This window comes from Amblyomma mixtum, chromosome 4, assembly GCF_055824585.1.
Source record: "Amblyomma mixtum isolate Tamu chromosome 4, ASM5582458v1, whole genome shotgun sequence".
In the NCBI taxonomy this organism is placed as follows: Eukaryota; Metazoa; Arthropoda; class Arachnida; order Ixodida; family Ixodidae; genus Amblyomma; species Amblyomma mixtum.
Window position 1 is genome coordinate 151,171,011 of NC_143015.1, and position 22,965 is coordinate 151,193,975.

General features: G+C 47.0%; 1 protein-coding gene across 1 annotated transcript in view; it reads left to right on the top strand.

Annotated features, from left to right (window-relative positions):
- Window positions 1-22,965, top strand: part of LOC149348788 (uncharacterized) — a 47,246-nt gene that overhangs the window by 23,294 nt on the left and 987 nt on the right. The window contains exons 3-8 of the mRNA XM_089541848.1: window positions 495-717; window positions 1,116-1,269; window positions 8,217-8,329; window positions 16,146-16,284; window positions 20,310-20,492; window positions 22,755-22,880. Of these exons, the coding sequence (XP_089397974.1) occupies window positions 495-717; window positions 1,116-1,269; window positions 8,217-8,329; window positions 16,146-16,284; window positions 20,310-20,492; window positions 22,755-22,880 (938 nt within the window). The remainder of the gene's footprint in view (window positions 1-494; window positions 718-1,115; window positions 1,270-8,216; window positions 8,330-16,145; window positions 16,285-20,309; window positions 20,493-22,754; window positions 22,881-22,965) is intronic.

The following is a 22,965-nucleotide window of genomic DNA, read 5'->3' on the forward strand; positions in this document are numbered from 1 at the left end:
TGCTCGAGCCACATAGTTCTGCAATATATTCTTATAACTAAATTATGCACCAAGCTGGCATTTCTTCCGTTCTGTGAAGTATTGGTCTGTAAATAAGCCTTAGTTTTCCCCTTCTGTTACTAGACAAGAATTTATGGTCGGAAATCATTGTCGGCACGTTTTCTTCTTTGTTTCTTTAGTACCCCGCATTGTGTACTCACACTGCACTTTAAAACCAGTACTCAGCTATTGAAGATTAGAGCGCCTTTAATCTTGCTTTTTTTATTTTGTCAGCACGCTTAAACAAGACCCGTTAACTGTGCAGTGGTATGGCTCAAGCTTATGTAGTATGACTGCGTAACTATATGACTATGAACATTGGGTACCTTACCTTGACCTTTGACCCTTGACCTTCACATTTGATTTGAGACAGTGGGGACCATTGTTAACACAGCTTTCGCTCACATAACTAGGCTCAAGCCACGTTGAACCCTAGCCATCTTTTTTTTGCGCAGCCCTGAACGAGCAGCCCATGGTGTGCACAATAGGGTCCAAGACAAGCAGCGAGGCCATGCTCCCCGACGACGGTCTCTGCGACTACATCTTCTACGACTCTGTCTACAAGAATGGCCGGAACGTACTCCTGAGGCCCACTCGATTCGAGATAGACCTGCGAACTTTTATCGAAGCTTACATCAACTACAGGAAAACAGCTTTCGGCATCGGCTTCGCCTTCAAGTGAGCGGCCACCACCAGAAGAAATTTCCGCCTCTAATGACTTCCCGGATATAACAAATTTGTAGCGTTTAGCCTGGTGGTAGGTTTGGTTTTCGTAGATGAGGAAATGAACAGGGGTAAAGGAAGGAGCAAGCGAAAGAAGAGGAGCATTTCGTTAGCTCAATAACTCGTTGTTGCCCTTTCATTAGCGCGCTGTGTATTTCTCGACTGCGTTGATGGAACATGTTCCCCAAGTCGTTTATTTAGAGTTCATGCGTTTCGCACTTCGTTTCTTTTCTAGCCTCGGCACAGACCTCACTCTTTGAGTGCACGATTTCACGAATGATCGCTTGAAATCTGCACACGGTGACTAATCGTTTTGCGCTCTAATGGATGGATGTGATTCTGATGTAACGCAGGCAGGCGAAGCACGTTAATAATAACCTGAGAGCTAGCGGTCGGTCGCCGTTGAGTTATTTCTGGGATCGCGACATCTTCCACTTTGGCATCCTGGACACGCCCACCACGACCCTGAGATTGAGAGAACTAGACGACGCCGTGGAATGTCTCAAGGTACACACCGACTTGAACAGCGGCCGGTGGTGACTCTCCTCCAGTGCATCTACACGGAGGATAACGCCGTGGAATCCAAATGAGTGCTAGAATATTGAGTTGAATTTATTTTGAACACATTGTGGTGCGCGTGTGTGGGAAATAACACTATATATCCCCGACTAAATCTTGGTAAAGAATGTCTTCAATACACTCTTCCATCTCTTCTATCCACATTAATTTCGATTTGTTTTCCTGTTCACGTCAACAGCTTCATAATTTCAAATCAAATCAAAGTTTATTTCCCATCTAGCACTACAGATGGAGAAATCGTAGAAAAAAGCTGCCCTTGGGCAGCTTGACGAGTCTACAATCCTATAATTATTGACAGGGAGGCAACACAAGAGTTTATACAATTTTAAAAAACAAGCACATCAAGGAAGCACCGGAGAATACACGAAACAGCAATATGTATACATAATGAAGCTTAAACCAGGTTATTCAAAAACAAATTATGTAGTTCACGACGTGAAAAAGAAAACAAATCGAGGTTAATGTGGATATACCTATTTAAAAGAGATGGAAGTGTGTACTGAAGGCATTCCCTACCAAGATTTAGTCGAGGTGTTGGCACTGTCCATTCTTCGCCACGTCTTGTTGGATAGACTTTCTTTTTTCCTTAGTTCCGCTAAATTTTTAAGATTTGTTACATTCTTCTTGATTTCTGTTTTAAAAGTAACACTGAGGCGATATTTATAAAGATTATGTGCTTTAATAACTCTGGAATGACAAAAGAAAGCTGCACTTGGATGACGGAACGGTAAATTATATGCATTTCGGAGATATCTTTTTTGCATTAAATGAATACGTTCAAGGTTAGTGAATGTTGTAGTGCCCCACACCAACTGGCAATAGTTTAAATGCGAGTTGAATATTGAATTGTATACCAGCATCTTAGTTTTTGTGGGAAGTATGTATTTTAGACGGCCTATAACACCAGTGATTTGATCTATTTTTTTCAAGACATAATTGACATGATAATCCCATGACATACTGGCAGAAAGTATGACCCCAAGGCATTTAAATTGCTCAACAATTTCTACAGCCCGCGAGTTTAATATAATATTATCGTGCGGTGGGATAACTTTATTTTTCGGCCTAAATATGACAGCTTTGGTCTTACTCTCGTTTATTTGCATCAGGTTAACTGCAGACCAGACCTCAATAGCTTTCATTGTGGCATTACATTGTTTGATAAGTTCATGAACATTTTCACCCGAAAAAAATAAGCTTGTATCGTCGGCATAGATGAAAAACTGTATTATCGCTAATGTTGACAATATCGTTTAGGTAAATATTGAAGAGTAGAGGCCCTAGCGTGCTGCCTTGGGGGACACCGCAGAAGAGCGGCTTCGGTTCAGACCGTATACCATTTATGTACACCACTTGCTGTCTAAACGACAAATAAGAACTTAACAATGAGAGCGCTTTTCCTCGGATACCATAGTAGTGTAATTTATTTAGTAAGATTTTATGATTTACCAGGTCAAAAGCCTTTGAGAAGTCCACAAATACACCAATGACAATAGCTTTGTTTTCAAGTTGCTTTATTATATATTCCTTTTGTTGGAGTAATGCAAGTTCAGTTGATTTGCTTTTGCAGAAGCCAAACTGAAATGGTGTTAGCAAGTTAAATTTATGGATGAAATTTGACATTCTTAGGTGGAGCATTTTCTCAAACGCTTTCGAAAACAGTGGCAAAATAGAGATTGGTCTGTAGTTGGCGAGGGCGTTGCGATCTCCTTTTTTGTAAAGAACAACAACTTTTGCTAATTGCATTTTTTCCGGAAAAACTGCAGTTTGTAAACAGATGTTAAAGATGTGGGCAAGTATGGGAGCAATTATGTCAACTACATGCTTGACTGGCCGTATTTGGATATCATCAATGTCACAGCTACTGCTATTGTTAAGATTTGTTATCACCGACACTACTTCGTCTACCGTGACTGGGTGCAGAAAAATTGTTCCATCATTCTGAATTCGAACATATTTGCAAGCGTCAGATCCGGCAGCACGTGTTACAGCGCGGGTAGCCAAGCTCGTTAAAAAAGTATTGAATACATTAGCCAGTTCAACGCCAGAAACGTCTTTTCCATCAATATTTAATTTTGTTAATGCAGTGCGTAAACTGTCCCGCTGCAGAAGTGTATTTAATCTCGACCATAGTACACCATTTCGAGCATTCTTAACACCTAGAAGCGACACGTGATAGGCTGTTCGTGCAGACCGCAGTTTTTTAGTCAATTTATTCCTGTATTTCTTAAATACCGCAAGGTCCTCAACCTTCCGGCTGCTCAAAAATTTTCTATACAGCTTGTCTTTCATTTGTATTTCTCCGCGAAGCTCTGGCGTTACCCATGGCTTGCGGATTCTGCGACTTTTCACACGTCTTACAAGAGGAAAGCAGTCGTGATATATCTGCTTAAAGCAATCGACAAACGTATTATAGGCAACATTTGCATCAAGAAGTTCAGCTATCTAACTCCAATATACTTTCATGAGCGCATTCCTAAAGGATTTCAATGATGATTCTGTAATAGCTTGGTATGTGATTGATGTGGACTTACTTCCTATTGCACTAGCGTTCTCAATGCAAGCAAACACAGGAAGATGGTCACTAACACAACAAGATAAAACACCAGAAAAAACATTCAGCTGCATAGAGTTAGTAATAATTAAATCGAGAACAGAATGGCCTTCGCTTGTGACTCTGGTTGGTGTATTGATCAGGTTAACAAAGCCATTAGACATAATAGTCATATTAAAATCTCTAGCAGATGGGTTGGGATTACCCATGTCAATATTAAAGTCACCACAAGCTATTAAGATTTTCTTATTGTGATACTGAACAACAAAAGCAAGGAACATGTCATAAAACTGTAAAAATGATGCAATATTACCGTTAGGAGGGCGATAACACACAGAGAACACAGCACTTTGTGTAGAAACTGAAATAATTTCATAATCTGGGGTAATTAAAGTGTATGCTTCAAGTAATTCGCCGTGAACGTCATCCTGAAGCAATAATGCAACACCACCGCCGCGAACATGTCTGTTTGCATAATATGTCGTATAATTCTTCAACCTGAAGACATCACAGTCACTTGTGCTCCACGTCTCGGTTAACATTATTGCAGAGAATTCGAAGGAAAAACTAGCAAAAAATTCTTCCAGGCAGAATACTTTGTTTTTCACAGACCTGGTATTCAGGTGGATACATTTGTAAGAGGTCGCCGGAAAATCGGACACCACTTGATCCACATCACTGGGAAAATAATAGCGAGTATCATCCATCACTTCTTTTTTTCAGCAAATTAGAACGAACAATGCGTCAGTTACAGGCTATCAAGGTCAGCTTTGGTCTTAATAACGATGGCAACTGCACCGCTGGTCTTTCGAACCAGAACTTTTCCGTTCACATACCAGACAAAAGCATAGCCTTTTTCCTTTGCCTTATTCTTCGCGTCCCTAAGAAGTTCTCTGTGGTAGCGAGTTAGGTTTTCTTGAATGAAAACGTTTGATTCACTGTCTTTCAGCGCGTTCCTTTTCTGAAGCCAAGTGTCCTTTGTCTGCTGCTTGGTAAACCGGATAATGATTCCGGGGATTTTATCTCTCCTGGCTGGCAGGCGGTGAACTGATGCGACGTCAGCGTCAGTGAGCTGAGGGACTTGAAGCGTATCAGCAATCTGATTCAGGGATGATAACAGGTTTTCGCCCGCGACAACCGGGACACCACGTAGTACTTCCAGATTAAGCCGCCTACTGCGAAATTCTAGGTCATTGATTTGTTGCTCAAGATCAACTTGTACTGTAGCACGAGCTAAGTCCTTCTCTTCCAATTCTGCCACCCGCTCTCTGAGCACCTTTATTTCTGCGTCCTGTCTTATCTTCTGCTCAAATTCATCGAACTTTCCGTACATGAACTGAACAGATTTTTCCATGTCACTGATTTTTTCAACAAGTGCAGGCAAGCTTTCGAGCTTTTGATTAATAGCCATGAGAACATCGGTTTCAACTTCGCTTTGAACGCGTGTCGCAGCACTTCTGCATGTTGGGCATCTCCAATTAGCCTTGGCGGTTTCGGTTTTTCCCTTAAAGGATTTCTCGGTTACGCCAGCGCACTTGCCAAAGTGGTACTCGCTCGAGCATTCTGAGCATTGCACTGACCCCGACACTTCATCCAAGTCAATGGGCAACTGACATGAGAGGCAATTATAAGACATAGCTGAAAATCTTAGGGAAAAAAGGTTTGTTTTTGAATAATGTGGTTTAAGTTTCCTTATGCACAAATATTGTTGTTTCGTGTATTCTTTGGTGTCTCTTTGATGTGCTTGTTTTTAAAATTGTATAAACTCTTATGCTGCCTCCCTGCCGGTCATTATGATCGCAGACTCCTCAAGCTGCCCAAGGGCAGCTTTTTTTGTACGATTCCTCCATCTGTATTGTTAGATGGGAAATAAACTTTGAAATATAAATCAGCCAGACTACCTCGACAAAGCAGCCAGAATTTTTTTTTTTGCCAGGGGGAAGGGGGGAAGGAGGGGGGGAGGGGCTCCCCAAGCAGCGCAGATCCCACAATGTGTGCAGTATTTACGACACTAAGAGCAGTTATGTGCATCTTCCGCGGTAACACTTTGTTCCTAGCTCACACCAGTATTTGAAACGTTAGCTAATTAGCCTTTACGAATTAAGTGTTCACAATTAAAAAAATACTGCTCGTGGGGCGACACGACTTTGAACAGCACCCGACGATTTCACTCGCCGGGGCCACTCCAACGCTTTTTTAAAAATCTGACTTCTTTTTAGCCCTGACATCCCATATAAGCGCAGTGCAGCGTACGGGCCTAGCGTAAGAACGACAGTAGCAAGCGTGAGCGGCGGTCGTCGAAGATCACGATTAGCACAATACGCGCCACGCTCAATATCGTCAGAGTGCGCCCGAAAGTGCGACAATTTCGAACGTCGTAGAAGCAGTTGCCCGCAGCTACACTCCCACCAGATTAATCTAGTCCCCTCGCCGCAACATATCAAGACCGGTTGGTTGCTTGGTTGCGACTGAGAGAAGAATGAAAAGGAAAAGTGCACGGGCCTGCCAACTGGCTCAAGCCGAGCCACCACCGCTGCCACGTGCAGATAGAAGAGAGTTGAAAGATAAGCGGACAGAGTAAAAGAGAGAGTAAAGCCGCGCGTCGCAACAACCGCGTCCGCCGGAACGGACGCTGGCTGAAAAAACAGATACACGGCCGCAGCACGAGGGCTGCAAACCGAATTCCGCGTGCCAGCGGCTTCGAGCATGAAGAAACACGCATTACAAATCTTCACGTCACTAGCCAACTTGGCTGCTTATATTGCCTTTCGTTTTATATTTTTTTCGAGGTCCCCTCTGCAATGACACGGAGCCTAAACCAATGCGAAAAGATATCATCCAAAGCAATCGCTAACAGTGTATCTTTACTCCTATACGATCTTAATTTACTCCATATTTCCTTTTTTTCGGCCGCTGCTTTCACTTCAAAAAATTAGCAGTTGTTTAGCTCTGGTTAAACCTGGAGGATTGCGAAAGCAACGAGGAGAGAGAGAGAGAGGGGCGATGGAGAGCGCGCGGCAGCGGCGGCGGCCCCGGCACACTAGCTATGCGCCGCTGCTGCGCATGGGCAACTGGCGGCGGCGCGCCAGCTATGCGCCGTGTGACGTCACTGCTCCTCGCGCATGCGCAGTATGGCCTTTCATCAGCTCCGCGAAATGGCTCGGCGACTCGCGTAGTGCTGCTTTCGCAACAATAAATAGCCTGTATATATTTGAAATCGCACCCCAGATGTATCTATAAAATATCCTGTCAAAGACTCCGCTTCCCTGTATCAAAGCGTTCTTCTTTATCCTCTTTAAAAAGAAGCGCTTTTTAAAAAGAAGTCTCTAGCTCCGTGGCGTAATCTTCTTCGAAATTCAATATTCGCACCTTGTTAGTAGCGATTATATATTCTCAATGTCTCCAGTGCCTTTCAACCCCGAAGAAATGCTATAGTATTGCTACGCCAGACAGTCGAACCGTGCTTTTAACGCGTAAGCCTTTCTTGGCTCATGATTGGCGTGGACGGAAGTTGTGGACGGAAGTTTTCCGCACGAAGTGTCAATCATAAGCTGTATAGCAAATAAAATAAAATGCAAAAGTTGACTCAGCAACAGCTGTAAGGAGCATATGCAGGTAATGACTGAAAAAAAACGGAAAATATAAATAAACAAAAACTAATAGTAAAAACAGTAAAAAGAAAAATTACAACAGAACAAAACATTATACAAAAAAGTTGACAGTGGCTTAGCTCTGCTATGCCAGGATATAAGATATACGTAGCGTTAGCAGTGACGTAACATGGCTCTGCGCCGGCGGCAGCAGCGGCGAGCGCGCGCGGCGAGGCGCGCCAGCTGTGCGCATTGACGTCACTCGCACTTCGCGCATGCGCAGTATGGTCGACGGAGGGAGCACGCGAAACGGCCAGACTGTGGCCAATGCAGCCCACGCTACAAAAATGGATATTCATATAATTTTTGCTATCTTACGGACTCTGTATTCCTATAATCCCATACGAAAGGTTCATATAGAACGTTTCATATGGTCGCGTCCTCGTTGTTTGTTTCTCAAAACGCCGCACACTGACCGTTAAACGCTCCGCTCCCTCGCTCCTCGCGCATGCGCAGTATGCGCAGAGCACGCGAAACAGCAAGACTGTGGCCACTGTAGCTCACGCAACAAAAATTAGAAATGAATAAAAATGAAAATGACGTTAGAAGGAGAGGACGGGGAATGGCTTTCGCATTTCCGCTTTCAAGCAGTATTAAGTGCAGTCGTGTAATTTTTCTATCCGATTCTCGCCGTTCGCTCTAACTGTAGTTCGACCACGATTTCGTTTCAGCTACTCGACAGCCATGCCGAGACGCAGAGGCGTTCAGGACACCCGTCTTTCATTTTCTTCGTAACGGTACTTCTCAACTCAACTTATGAAGACCACTCCTATAGATATTTTAAGTAAGTACAACTGGAGCGAGGTAAGCCTCAGTCCACTCACCAACATTTTTGACACGGAGATTTCTCTTGCCATGGGCGACGGATGTCATCACTGACTAGGATTAAACCAGGTGTTGCAGGAAAGACCGCCGCTGATTTTTAAAAAATATACTTATTGAGGTATGAAGGCGGCTACTGCGCCAGTATCGAACCTGCGTTGGCGGACGTCAGAAAACAGGTGAATTACGTTAGCTGTAATAACGCTGAAATTCGGGCTTGTTGGTTCATACTTCGGGGCAATAGCGCAAACAGGACAAGGGACCAAGAAGGAGTAGACACACACAGCGCTATCAAAGGAATCATGGTCACTGTCAATAAAAATCAGGAAATCGTCAACCTATCTGAAAACTTTGGCAATCAGCGCATTGTCTAATCATGCATTAGAAAGATGGGATGCACACATGAAACAATCAAGAGAAAGAAGACGGGACAGGCGCAAAGTCTCCTTTCTTGTGATTGTACCATGTGCGCATCCCATCTTTCTGATGCAATATGAACCAACTTGCCCAACTGTCGTGTCCGGTCGCTGTGTTGAATGCAGCGAAAGACGCACACGGTACTTTTAGACTTCGTTTATTTAAAGCCGATGAGGGTGCGACCAGCGTCGACCGAGGCAGGAGCCGAACTGGCCGCCCGAAGAAAGGAGGGAGTGGAGAAGCGTCCACGGCAGGGAGTGGCTTCCCAGAACAGGAGGAGGGTGCGGGGGCGCACCGTGGGGGGGCATCCGGCGACAGCGTGCGACGAGGGGCAAGCGGTCGTTAGGAGGAGGATGCGAGTGGTCGTTAGGAGGAGGACGCGGGGGCGCACACACACAAAAGCAATAAGGGGACACAACACTTCCTTCCCCCTTAGAAAGTTGCCTGGTATCGTGCAGGGGGTCGGCGCTCACGCGTGGAGGCGCGCTGGCTTTGTGCGCTCGGGGGAGAAACACTTGTAGGCTGGCTGTTGTTCGCTGTGTCTCCTAGGTCTGTCCTGGGCGAAGTCTCTTCTTCCGGGAAGAGGTGCCAGGCTATGTGGGAAGATGGTGCACGTGTTCTCTCCGCTGGCGGACAGCTCTCAGACGGCGTCGTAAATCTACGCAGCTGGTTGAGATGTCGGCGTGCTACTGTGCCATGTATGTTGACGAGCCAAGAGCGCAGGCCTATGCGTCTGACAATTGTAGCTTCCTCCCAGCGTGGCTTTTTCAGAAACTGTCGGGCGAGGACGCGCTGCCCCTCATTAAGCGTGCCGCAGCGCGGAATTGCTTTTTCTTCCCGGAACGTCTCTGCCTTTGGCTCGGGGAGGATGGCTGTGAGCTGGGTTCGCATTTCACGCTCGAACATCATTTTCGAGGGGGTCTCGCCTGTTGTGCTCTGAACCGTCGTGTGCTGCTTGAAGAGAAAGCGCGCAAGGCGGCGCTGCAGCGAGCCTGTCTGATCTCTTTCAAGGGCGCGTTTTAGCTCGGCTACGTAGCGCTCGGCTTGTCCGTTTGTCGCTGGGTGGTAGGGGGCCGATGTAACTGATGAGATCCCGTTGTCGCGATAAAACTTGAGGATCTCCGCAGACACAAACGGTGTTCCGTTGTCCGACACTACCTTGCGCGGCAGGCCGAACGTTGCAAATAGTGATCGGAGGTTGTCAATGACTGCTGCCGAAGTCGTCTGTCCCATTTGCCTTATCTCAAGCCACTTTGTGTAGGCATCTACGACCACAAGGAAAGTGCAGCCCTCAATTGGTCCTGCAAAATCAATGTGCAGTGTGTGCCATGGTGTGTCTGGCTTTTCCCATTCTGGGACAGGAGCTTTCGGCGGGGCGCTCCGGCTGCTCTGGCAAGTCTTGCATTCTCGCACCACTGTTTCGATGTCGTTGTCAATGCCAGGCCACCACATGTAGCTTCTGGCACACTTTTTCATTGCAACGATGCCCCGATGTCCGGCGTGGATGAGAGACATAGCTTGTGCGCGTAGTTCTCTCGGCATCACAACTCGGGACCCAAATATGATGCAGCCGCGATGGGTGCTCAACTCTGTAGCTCGCCTGCGGTAAGCGTCGAAGTTGTCCCCTTTGAGTTTATGCACGTTGCCTTGTTGAACAGCTGTGTAAACTAGCCGGAGAGCTGCGCACTTCTGCGTAGATGCTGCAACTGTGCCTGCTGTAAGCGGAGGTTCTGGCAGTGCTTCGAACATCAGAACGTCTCCTGGTGGAAATGGTTCGTCAACAGTTGCGTCTAGTGGCAGACGGCTTAGCGCATCGGCGTTTTGATGTTTACCGCATATCATCACGCCTAGTGGAGAAAACCAGTTTCTCCCTAGAAGGCTTGATCCTGTGCCCTTCACAACAAGCAGAGGTAGCGTATGGGTCTGGCCGTTGTAGTTAACCTGCACGTTGGCAGAGCCCAATAGTGGCAGATTCTGTCCTGACCACGTTCGCAGGTGCGTGTCGTCTTGTTGCAGGGCGGGTGCGTCAGATGGCCATGAAGTTCGGAACGTGTCCTCACTGATCAGAGTACAGGCTGCGCCGGAGTCCACCTCGAACTTAATCAGCTGGTGATGTACGCTTACTTCTGTAAAAATCTTCGGTCGCGTGCCGAGATTCATGGTGTTCAGGTCGTACAACACAGATGGTGTTGCTGATGTTGTTCCATGGAGATCAGATAGCGGCGTATTCTCTGAGGCGTTGACGCTGTGATTAGGCTGGGAAGGTGACTTTATCTTGGCAAGTCTCCGTTTCGTAATGCATGCTCTTTCGATATGCCCTCGCTTGTGGCAAAAATTACACGTGGCTGACTGGAATCGACATCCCTGGGGGTTGTGTTGGTCGTCACACCGCCAGCAGCGTTGTGCCTTTTTGACCGATTTTACAACAACAGAAGGCTTGCGCACCTGGTTGCTTGTCTGGTGCACCGGCTCGGTGTTCCGGCGAATCCCTCTCTGCTGGTGACCGGCGCTCTCCGCTCGAACGGCGATGTCGTAAGCTTTGCTGAATGTGAGGTCCTTCTCAGCGAACAGGCGCTGCTGCAGTGACTCGTCACTCAGTCCGCACACAAATCTGTCGCGTAACATCACGTCCAAGGGAAGCATGGTGGTGTTAGCTGAAGAAGCTGCGTCTCCCTCCTGCCCGGTAGCTGTTGTCGACAGCGTTCCAAAATTGCAGTCGGCAGCGAGCTTCTTGAGCGCGGCTACGTAGGCGCTCACAGTTTCTCCTCCCAGTTGATCTCGTCGTTGGAAGCGAGCCCGGCTGTAGACCTCGGATGGCCTTGGGTCGTAGTGCTTTTGCAGCGCTTTTACGATGTCGTCGTAAGACACTGCCGCTGGTGTGCTTGGCTGAATAAGGGCGCAGACAGTATCGTAGGTCTGCTCCCCGCACAGCGTCAGCAGGTTGGCCCTCTTCAAGGCTGGGTCTGTGATGTTGTTAGCTTCAAAGTAGAACTGAAGACGTCCAACCCACGATGACCACGATGAGCCGTTGAATTCTGGTATCTGATTGGGAAACCCTCGCGTAGCCATGGCTTGTCAATAGCGTTGCGTAGCGCGGGTCGAATCCACTTTCTCGTCGCCACTGTCGTGTCCGGTCGCTGTGTTGAATGCAGCGAAAGACGCACACGGTACTTTTAGACTTCGTTTATTTAAAGCCGATGAGGGTGCGACCAGCGTCGACCGAGGCAGGAGCCGAACTGGCCGCCCGAAGAAAGGAGGGAGTGGAGAAGCGTCCACGGCAGGGAGTGGCTTCCCAGAACAGGAGGAGGGTGCGGGGGCGCACCGTGGGGGGGCATCCGGCGACAGCGTGCGACGAGGGGCAAGCGGTCGTTAGGAGGAGGATGCGAGTGGTCGTTAGGAGGAGGACGCGGGGGCGCACACACACAAAAGCAATAAGGGGACACAACACCAACAACGCATCCTGCTGAACTACATTGTCTAATCTGTTCATAACGGCTTTGTCAAGTTTTGCTAAAACGAGGCAACTTAAGATCGGGGCAATACAGGAGTCGATACATATCCCTTCTCTTTGAAGGTGAGGCTTATCATTCCACACGACAAATGTGGACCTCAGATAAAATGATAAAGTTCCAAAAACTGTTAGCGTTAATACCTGCTGAGATATGAAAGCCAACGATTCCAAACTGGTCAATACACTCTTCAACACATTTTAGTAACCGTCTGTGTCTACTCGTTCGTGGTCCCTTGTCCTCTTTGCGCTATTGCTCCGAATTATGTTAGCTGCTTAGCCGCTTAGTTAATTTCTGATATTAAGGAGACAGCCTTTAATGGCTCATACTGTCGTCCGTTAACAAAGCGTGTCACACGCGTTTAACTCGGGAACTAGAAATTATGGTTGCTTCAGACAGAGGAGGAAAAAAGGAAAAAGCCGAGTTTGATTACTGCAGATTAATTAGTTAATTAATTCTAGGCAAAAATGACAAAATTCCATCGAAATAGCCTGGACGTCGATATAGCCACTGGAACGGTGTGACGTCGCAACCACCAGAAGTCGTCGCGGCATAGTGAAAATTGTCACAGAATGGTCTGAAAAACACCGGATTTGGGTCGAATTAGATGGGGAAATGTGTAATTAAGCGTAAATGAAAATTAAGATCCCCGAAAGGTACAAATTGGGTATCAATATAGCGACGGGAACGGTACGGCGTCACATCCACCGGAAGTCGTCACGGCAAGTGCCCTCGGCTTTCGCCTCTCAACACTTTAGTTGCCAAACTGCCCACGCAATTTTTAACTATTCAGCTGTTGCAGTTAGACACATAGTTGCAATTAGAAATTTGTAGTCGGTCGTTAGTAATAGCCACATCAGTTTTTATAATTTCGAAAACACAATTACTCTCGGCGCTGTGGCTTTTTTCTTGTGTCTTTTTGCCTTTTCGAATTTGCCTTTTTCGACTAGTTACATGCACTGCAGAGGTGTCTTTCCCTGCATGCGTTTCGAAAGCGCATGCATTTTGCTGCGATGTGATCGGAATTTCCTCGAACAGAACGCGAAGTGTAATGGCGCTCTCGAATTTCTTGAAACGAATAATGCTGTTACCACCTTTCAGATACAAATATCTAAGTGCAATGAAATGCCAAACTGTGATGGTTAAAAAGTTCATTCTAAGAAATCAGGCAACTTTTCTCGCCTATTTCACAATACCAGCAGATACTGGTAATATTCCGCGGCAGTAGGCGTCCTCAGAATTCAGAAAGCCTGTCTTTTTTTTAATTTAGTGACGCGCTTCACTCAAACACCTTCCCTCGGAGTTGGAGAGGTTATGAAGGAAGGTTCAATTTCGCCGACAATTCGGAATGGGCTCTCTACCGTAAGACTGGTGGAGCCGCCGCCGTGGCTCAGTGGTTATGGTGCACGGCTGCTGATACTAAAGACGCGGGTTCGATGCCGGCCACGGTGGTCGCATTTTAACAGAGGCGAAATTCTAGAGGCCCGTGTACTGTCCGATGTCAGAGCATGTTAAAGAACCCCAGGTGGTCGAAATTTCCGGAGCCCTTCACTACGGCGTCTCTCATAGCCTGAGTCGCTTTGGGACGTTGAACCCCTTCTACCAAGCAAAACAAAGACTGGTTTAGCTTCAGCTAGTTCGTACATGTCTATACTGCGTTTCATATATCAAGTGCAGCGCTATGAAAGGTACGCAAGTAGTCCGCATGAAAAAAAATAATAGGAGGCGGGTTACTCCGCGCTCGGTCTACGGTCGAGTGGTGTAAAGCACGAGAAAGCGACAGCATGTCGTCATCAATGACATCGCTTGTAATGAAGCTCATGACAATTGTATCATGTACTAAGCCTACACGCAAAGCATTAACTGTTTTGCTCTTACCACAAGGAACGCACTACTTTTTGTTCGCGAATGTAGGCAGCGCAAACAACAGCGCTAGCTATAACAGCGTTGCATGAGCCGCACTAAGTGTTTTTACTTTGAACACCTAATTATGAATTGAAAGGCTGAATTCATTGTGCAATCAAACTATATAATTTCGTAATTATTTTCTGGAATTCACACAGTTGAATTTGAGCTCTAACGCTTTTCCAAGTAGTACATGTCTCGGAGTTCCTGACAATTGTCACATACGTTTTTTTTAAGAAAAAAACAACTACAATGGTCCTATACAGTTAAGGAAAATATTAGATCCTTACAGAAAAAAATACAGGAGACGTTTTAGCACGGCTAAGCTCCGAATATCTTCAAATAGCACTAGTTACGGTGGGCAATTACGATCTTTACGTGCTAGGCGCTTGACTTAAAGACCTTCTACCTAAAGGCCTTTACACGGAAGTCATTTACCATGAAGGCCTTGAGTCTGAACGCCTTTACCATGAGTCATTTACCCTAAAGGACTCTGCAATGAAGTCGTTTGCCTTGAAAGACAGTAGCAAGGTGTCCCATGATGGCATTAGTAGGAAATGTGCCATAAAGCACAACACACAGCATTACCAAGGTGTACAGTCGCGAGCAAAAAATATTAGCACAGATCACTGCCGATCAGAATTCGGATATCTCACCACGCGGCGCTGCGGTTCGCAGACAGGAAGTAAGCTTTGTCAAGCGTGCACCGCCCGAGCGTTGAAGAGCCGACAGTAAATGACTGTGCATGCGGCATTTATTTTCACTTGGTTATCATGAGCAAAGATGGCTTCTTTTTATTACTGTTTTTTTTATGTACACGATGGTTTGTCAAATAGAACTCGCGGGAACAATAGATGATAGCGCTGCTTTAAGCCAGTAATTTTGCTGGTCCGTGACAGACCGCTGTACCCTCATAATACTGTAAAATGGGAACGGCCCGGCACTCTGGTTATCAGCCTCTTCGACACGCGTTATCATTCCTGCGCTCTGGTGTTCTGTCATGTGTGCTAATCTTTTTTACTCGCGACTGTACCCTTGACCCAGGTTAGGGCCTGACAGGTTGCCCAAAACTCGGTAAGCAAGAGCGCCGCTTGCCACAAGGCAGGCTTCCGACAACTGCGTACCCTGCAATCGGAAAATGCGCCTATTAGTGCGACCGCCCAGTAAGGTTTCTTCTGCACAAATCTTTACACATAGTTTTGCGCTAATCTAGTGGATGAAAAGGTTGTCACATGGCCAAAAAAATTCTTTTCTCAGAAATACTCGAGGAAAGTTCTTTGAAAAGAATTCGACAAAGAGCTCTGTATATATTTCGGCAGAAATCGCGGAGAATCAAGCACGAACTCTGAGCCGTTTGGCGTGGAATAATCACGCCCATTTTCGGTAGCATCGCACCGCTCAGCAGTACCCACTAAACGTGGTTAATTTTTTTAGAACACAGCCTGTGATCAAATAACAGCTTCCGCGCACTTCCGTTACTCCGAACGCCGCATTGATAAGCAACTTCTCCAGGGCTACAGGTCTCCAGCCTCAGGTGATCGAAATTTCCGGAGCCCTTCACTACGGCGTTCGTCATAGCCTAGGTCGCCTGGGGACGTTAAACCGCCATAAACCATAAATCAGTCTCCAGTGCAGTGCCCTGAAAACTTTTGGAAAGCGCAGCGTCAAAAAAGTTGGCAGTGGCTTAGCTATGCTATGGTAGGATATACGTGGCGTGAACAGTGACGTCACGCGGCTCTGCGCCGGCGGCAGCAGCGGCAGCGGCAGCGGCGAGCGCGCGCAGCGAGGCGCGCCAGCTGTGCCCGATGACGTCACTCGATCCTCGCGCATGCGCAGTATGGTCCAAGGAGGGAGCACGCGAAACAGCGAGACTGTGGCCAATGTAGCTAACGCAGAAAAATAGTCCCACATAAGGCCCAGGCTTAAAGATCTGATACGCGTGCGCAGGTATGTCTACCAGCCGGATGTGGTCATCGCCCAAGGCCACTACGAATTCGGTGACAACCTTTTCATCGAATGTCGGATTCTTCCTCCAACGGTACTGACCAGACCAGCGGAGGCTTACAACACCTACCGGCACGACCTGGTGGGAATCGCGCACGTTAGCGTATCATCAATTTTTCGGCGCGAATTATTTCAACTTGTACAGACCGCCGCCGCGGTGGCTCAGTTGTTATGGCGTTTGGCTGTTGACCCGAAAGACGCGGGTTCGATCTCGGCAGCGGCAGTGGAATTTCTATGGAGCCATCATGGAAGACAGTTGGGCTAGTTGGTGTGAATTCGTTAATGACTGCGACATGGAGGCGAAACTCTAGAAGCTCGTGCACTGTGTGAAGTCGGTGCACAATAAAGAACCCCAGGTGGTCGAAAATTCCGGAGCCCTTCACTACGGCGTCTCTCATAGCCTGAGTCGCTTTGGGACGTTAAACCTCATTAACCATAAACTCACTTGTACAGAACAATGCAGCTCGGAGATTTCCCGTCAGTGTCTTTGTCCATGAGAGGCATATAATGAAGCAATACTGCGTCCAATAACCACGTGGAACCTTCGAAGGCAACACTTTAAAGCAAGGGAAATTTTATCGTATCCACCTTACAAATTAGAAGTTGTAACGTCCTATAGTATCCATAAACAGTGTGCACGATTTGGGAACAATGCAGCGGCACATCGCAAATGTGATGCACCTCTTCTATGGTGTTCGCACAGCGACAGAGAATGAACGGGTTTTTGCTTGGCATTTAATGTTATGGCTTCGACCTAAATAATTTCACTTCGCGAGTTCGTATTACGTACTTCTGAACTTCACAGAACTTCCATAGGGCGGCGTCATGCCCCGAAGACCATTGTTTTTTATCAAAAAAGAAAACCGAAATGCGCTTAACTAGGGGGCTATAATGGTCGGACGACCCCTACTCACATGCTCTTACGGCAACTTGGCAACTTCAGTGACCGCAGGCATGTACAGCAGCGTAGTTAACTTGCGTGTCATTTCCTAGGTAATACTCTTGCGAAAAAATTACAAGAACATGGCTTTTTACTGTACTGCTGCCTCTTAGACTCAAAAACGTAACTAAAAAGCTCTAACGCAGCCCGCACTGACCTCTCATAATGCGAAGAGATTTGTTTAAAGAAAAATTATACTTTATTCATTGTAAACAGTCTTGCCGCTCGAGAAGTGATGTCCCGACAAAAAAAAAAAAAAAAAAACATTTTACCAGCTCGCATGGTGACACAATTGTTGAAGTGCAGTTCCTTCTAGTTGCTGCATCTGAACTTAGAGAAACAGTGGTTTTAGTTCCGTTCTATGCGGGTTTAACGTCCCAAAGAGACTCATGCTATGAGAGACGCCGTAGTGAAGGGCTCCGGAAATTTCGATCACCTTGGGTTCTTCAACGTGCACTGATATCGCACAGTACACGGGCCTCTAGGATTCCGCCTCCATCGAAATTAGACTGCCGCGGCAGGGATCGAACCGGCGTCTTTCGGGCCCCAGCAGCCGAACGCCGTAACCACTGAGCCACCGCAGCAGCCAGAGAAATAGTGGGGAGGCAGAGGGGGCACAAAGGTGACTGGTCGTCGTCGTGTCCTTAGAGTCTCTTTTGTATTTTTTTTTGCCAGCGATTTGTCCTCAGTGAAAATTAACTCTCCTTTCGACTAGTATATTTAACTTCCTTGTACATGTTGCTCACGGTATTTATTGCCTGGCACTCCGTTAGGACCCGGAGTAGAAGCTTACCCGTTGCTTGAAACCTAGACTGCATGGTCGATGGCCTTGGTGTTTTGCACGTGCAGGGAGTAATAACTGCATTTGTGGGCCCGCCTTGAATCGTGTCGAATACGTGTAGGCAACATGTAGCCAACGCATTCTAAAAACGTATTGTTTACGTAGGGTCTGGGCTCGCGTTGCAAATAATCTCCCATCACCATGCGCAAAATACACGTAGTTTATTCCTTTAGTGGTTCATACGCTTCTTGTTAAGGATATGTTAAGGATATGTTTCGAGGACATAATCTTCCACTTTGCGCAGGCCATCTTCCACACTTTTCCTAATTAGAAATTCTTTCTAGGCTGCACCCGAAAGTGCTGTCTCCAACGCCTGCTATTCTGGTCAGCAAAAAAAAAAACGCGAGTAGAAAAAAACAGACCATCTCCCGTTTGCAGGCAAAAAGAACAAAGCGGTATGCAAGGCAAGTTCTGAATACGTTGGTAGATGGCAGATTTTTCCGTGGTTTATGAGATGTAACTGCAGTCCTGAACACAAGAAGCAATCACCCCATACTGCTTGCACATATACTCCGTTTCATACATCAGGTGCAACGCCGTCAAAGCTAGCGCTCTTTTTTGCGCAGCCTGCATCCGTGACAGAAAATAGTGCGTTGCTTGTGGTGAGCGAAAAATAACAAATGCATTGCCGACAGGCTTCGTGGGTAATACATTTGTCATCAGCGTGACAAAAAACGATGATATTGCGAGCGAATCGGTCGAGATCTGTGATTTTGTATTTTGCGTGTGTCGTCTTTTTCCATTTCACGTTCTCGCTGTCCCCGCTGGCCGCCGTGTTTACTCTTTCTGTCCGCCTCCCTTTTACTTTTGAGAAAATGGCGTCCACCTCAGCGGCGTGACGACAATTTGGACCAATCTGAAACGCGCACAAATACGCCTTGCTCGTCGGTAAATTGGTTTTTGAGGAAAGGAAATATATCTGTCATATCTCGGTGGACACCTAAACCTCGCCGTAACGGGAAGGGAGGAAGATGGAGCGACGCGTTAGACCGCACGGCCACAAAACAGCGCGAAGGGATACACCTCTCTTTATTTTTTTCTGCGGACTACTTCCGTAGCCTTCACCGCGTTGCACATGATGTATGAAACGGAGTAGTGAAGAATCGAGTCATGAAAAATTAGAAAGTCTCCTTTAAGAGAAGAACGCGACAGCGTCTTGCAGCGCTGCCAGGGAGCCCACGGAACGCCATCGCCCGTTCGGCGCGACGTCTTGCCCGTTGGAAACACTTTTGAACGTCTTTTTTCATTTTTTCAAATGTTTAAAATTTATTAATTGATCAATTACACACTTGAAATTTTCTTAATTACCATCATCAAGCATTTTGACATTTTTGAACACCCTGTTTCCATTTTTTTCAATATTTCAGGAGCCCTTCACTACGGCCTTTCTCATAGCCTCAGTCGCTTTCGGACGTTAAACCCCAATAAACCAACCAACCAACCAACCATTTCTTCAATTAATCAATGCATTACAATGATCTCATTAACTCGTCACTGCCTATCACAGACCAATTAATTATTAATCATTGCAACCACAAATTACCATGATGCCATTTTTTTTACAGAGCCTCCGATTATTTCGAACACGCGGGGCCCACTACGCCGACTTTCCGACCGAACGAGCTCTATACACTCTCGCGTGAATGTTATAACCGTCCGCTGCGGTGGCGCAGTGGTTATTGTGCTAGGCTACTACATTCAAGGACTCTGCTACTACTGATCCGAAAGGCGTGGGTTCGATCCCGGCCGCAGCGGTGGAATTTCGATGGAGGCAAAATTCTAGAGGCCCGTGTACTGTGCGATGCCAGTGCACGTTTAAGAACCCCAGGGGGTCGAAATTTCCGGAGCCCTTCACTACGGCGTCTCTCATAGCCTGAGTCGTTTTGGGAAGCTAAACCCCATAAACCAAACCAAACCAAAAGTTATAACCACGGCGCGGTTTTAAGTAGAAGCGCATTCCTTTACCGAGGCCGACTGTGATGTAAGTACCGCCAGGAGTCAGAAGGAGTAATGATGAGACCATTGACAACTTGGCGCATTCCTAAACGTACATTTGTGTTTACATTTGTGTGTGTCTTACCATGGGCTGGCTCAGTGGTTATGGTGCTTGGCTGCTGATTCGAAGGACATTGGTTCAATCCCGGCCGCGGCAGTCGAGTTTCGCCTCAATCGAAATTCTAGAGACCCATGTACTGTGTGTGCAATGTCTGTGCGCGTTAAAGAACCCCCGGTGGTCGAAATTTCCTGAGCCCTTCACTACAGCGTGCCTCATAGCCTGAGTCGTTTTGGGACGTTCAACCCCTACAAACCAAACCAAACCTCCCAGACCATGGCGGTTGACAGCATCCGGAGACTGGCGAGACTGACCAGGCCAGACAAGCGGACGATGTGGGCAGTCTCGGTGACCATGAAGGGCCGCTGGACGACACCTTTGTCGGGATGGCCGGTGGCGTTCCTCTCGCGGTGCGCCAACGACCCGAGCAAAGCGTCTTTCGGCAGCTACGCCGAGGTGAGCCAGCATCTTCCCGCATATCCTGTTTGCATGCGCGGGGGTACTCGAAGCATACGTGACCCTTGTATGCGTATCTATTGATTAACTGCGGTAGTACGAAGTGTGTGGACAGTAGAGGCAACACAAAATTGGCAGTGGCTTAGCTCGGCTATGCCAGGATATACGTGGCGGAGGCGAGCGCAACGACGAGGCAAGCGGTGTGACGTCATACCAAAGGGCAGCGGCACTTTGAATGCGAAGGCACTGTCTGATCGTGAGTTCTATTGCGAGGTTCATTACAGATTACTCCCTTTGTAATGACGCACTACTCATTACCATACATTCGTAAGGAAACGCATACACTATTTATTTGCCAAGAAGCGACGCGGTTTTTGTGGCTTGTACATTGCGTGCTCGCCTCGTAATTTGAAGCTCCTTGGCTTAATTACACGCAACTTCAATATAAAATTGATTTTTCATTGCTGATAACTTAACCCGTTTCTGGACTCCACTTTTTCTTGTTCTCTACTGCTGGCGTCATGCGAGGTCACGATGACGTCATGGGCGTTTCCTGGTACACTTTTCCTGGACGCCGAACGCCGCCGGTTTCGTTTCCGATGGCTCATCGGCATTAAAATGTGCCTTACGGGAGCTCGGAAAGAGTAACCTGGGTCTTGCAAGCCCCACCGATGGCTCGGTTACGAACAGCCACCTACCGGGGAAGTGCCGCATCGCTTAACCGCTCCACCACTGAGAAAAGAATGGTATATGAGAACTCCCTGTGTAGAGGAGTGCTTGCTTGGGAGGGAAAAGAATGAATGGTATGAGGACTCCCTGTGTAGAGGAGTACTTGTGCGGGAGGAAAAGGAATTGTATGAGGACTCTTTGTGTAGAGGAGTACTTGTGCGGGAGGAAAAGGAATTTTATGAGAACTAGCTGTCTGCAGGAGTACTTGCGCGAGAGGGAAAGGAATGCTATGAGAGCTCCTTGTTTGGAGGAGTACTTGCGCGGGATGGAAAGGAATAGTATTAGAACTCTTTGTGTAGAGGAGTACTTGCGTGGGAGGGAAAGGAATGAATGGTATGAGGACTCCCTGTGTAGATGAGTACTTGTGCAGGAGGAAAATGAATTGTATGGGGACTCCCTGTGTGGAGGAGTACTTGTGCGGGAGGAAACGGAATGGTATGAGAACTAGTTGTGTGCAGGATTACTTGCGCGAGAGGGAAAGGAATGGTATGAGAGCTCCTTGTTTGGAGGAGTACTTGCGCGGGATGAAAAAGAATAGTATGAGAACTCTTTTGTGTAGAGGAGTGCTTGCTTGGGAGAGAAAGGAATGAATGGTATAAGGACTCCCTGTGTAGAGGAGTACTTGTGCAGGAGGAAAATTAATTGTATGGGGACTCCCTGTGTGGAGGAGTACTTGTGCGGGAGGAAACGGAATGGTATGAGAACTAGCTGTGTGCAGGATTACTTGCGCGAGAGGGAAAGGAATGGTATGAGAGCTCCTTGTTTGGAGGAGTACTTGTGCGGGATGGAAAAGAATAGTATGAGAACTCTGTTGTGTAGAGGAGTGCTTGCTTGGGATAGAAAGGAATGAATGGTATGAGGACTCCCTGTGTAGAGGAGTACTTGTGCAGGAGGAAAATGAATTGTATGGGGACTCCCTGTGTGGAGGAGTACTTGTGCGGGAGGAAACGAATGGTATGAGAACTAGCTGTGTGCAGGAGTACTTGCGCGAGAGGGAAAAGAATGGTATGAGAGCTCCTTGTTTGGAGGAGTACTTGTGCGGGATGGAAAGGAATAGTATTAGAACTCTTTGTGTAGAGGAGTACTTGCGTGGGAGGGAAAGGAATAGTATGAGAATTCCCTGTGTGGAGGAGTACTTGCTCAGGAGGGAAAGGAATGGTATGAGAACGCCCTGTGTAATCAAGGAGTACTTGAGCGGGATATATCTCTACTGCTATCGCATTGTACTCTTAAGGACATGCTATGTGTCGTCCAAGTTTTTTTTTTTTGTAGAACGCTATGTCGCGCAAGCCAGATTATTTTTAACCCACACAATCACAATTTTTAAAGTGGTCCTGCGCTTTCAGAAACACTTTATTTGGTTCTGTAGTTGCTTTTTACTTTTTAGTTTTACAGAAATGTACTAAATTGCGAGCAAAAAACAACACTTGATTTTGCAAGTAAAGACTAAATTGACCTCTTCGTCGTCATTGACAATCCCTCGGTCTCCTCCCTGTTTCGGTTTTCTTTTTTTTTTTGTCGGGGCCGCTACAGATATGCCACGACCCAGACTTCGAGGAACGCTTCACATACAGCCCGGAGCAAGGCGCCGTACTGGCTCAACAGGCCTCCCAGCGGCGCGCCTTGGCCTACGATAACGAAGCTGGCTTCTGCAAAAAGGTGGAGCAACGAGATGTGTTCTCATTCTTTTGAACACAGAATCCTTCGTCAAGCTTGCGTTATAAACGCAGGCTCCGTAACCAGA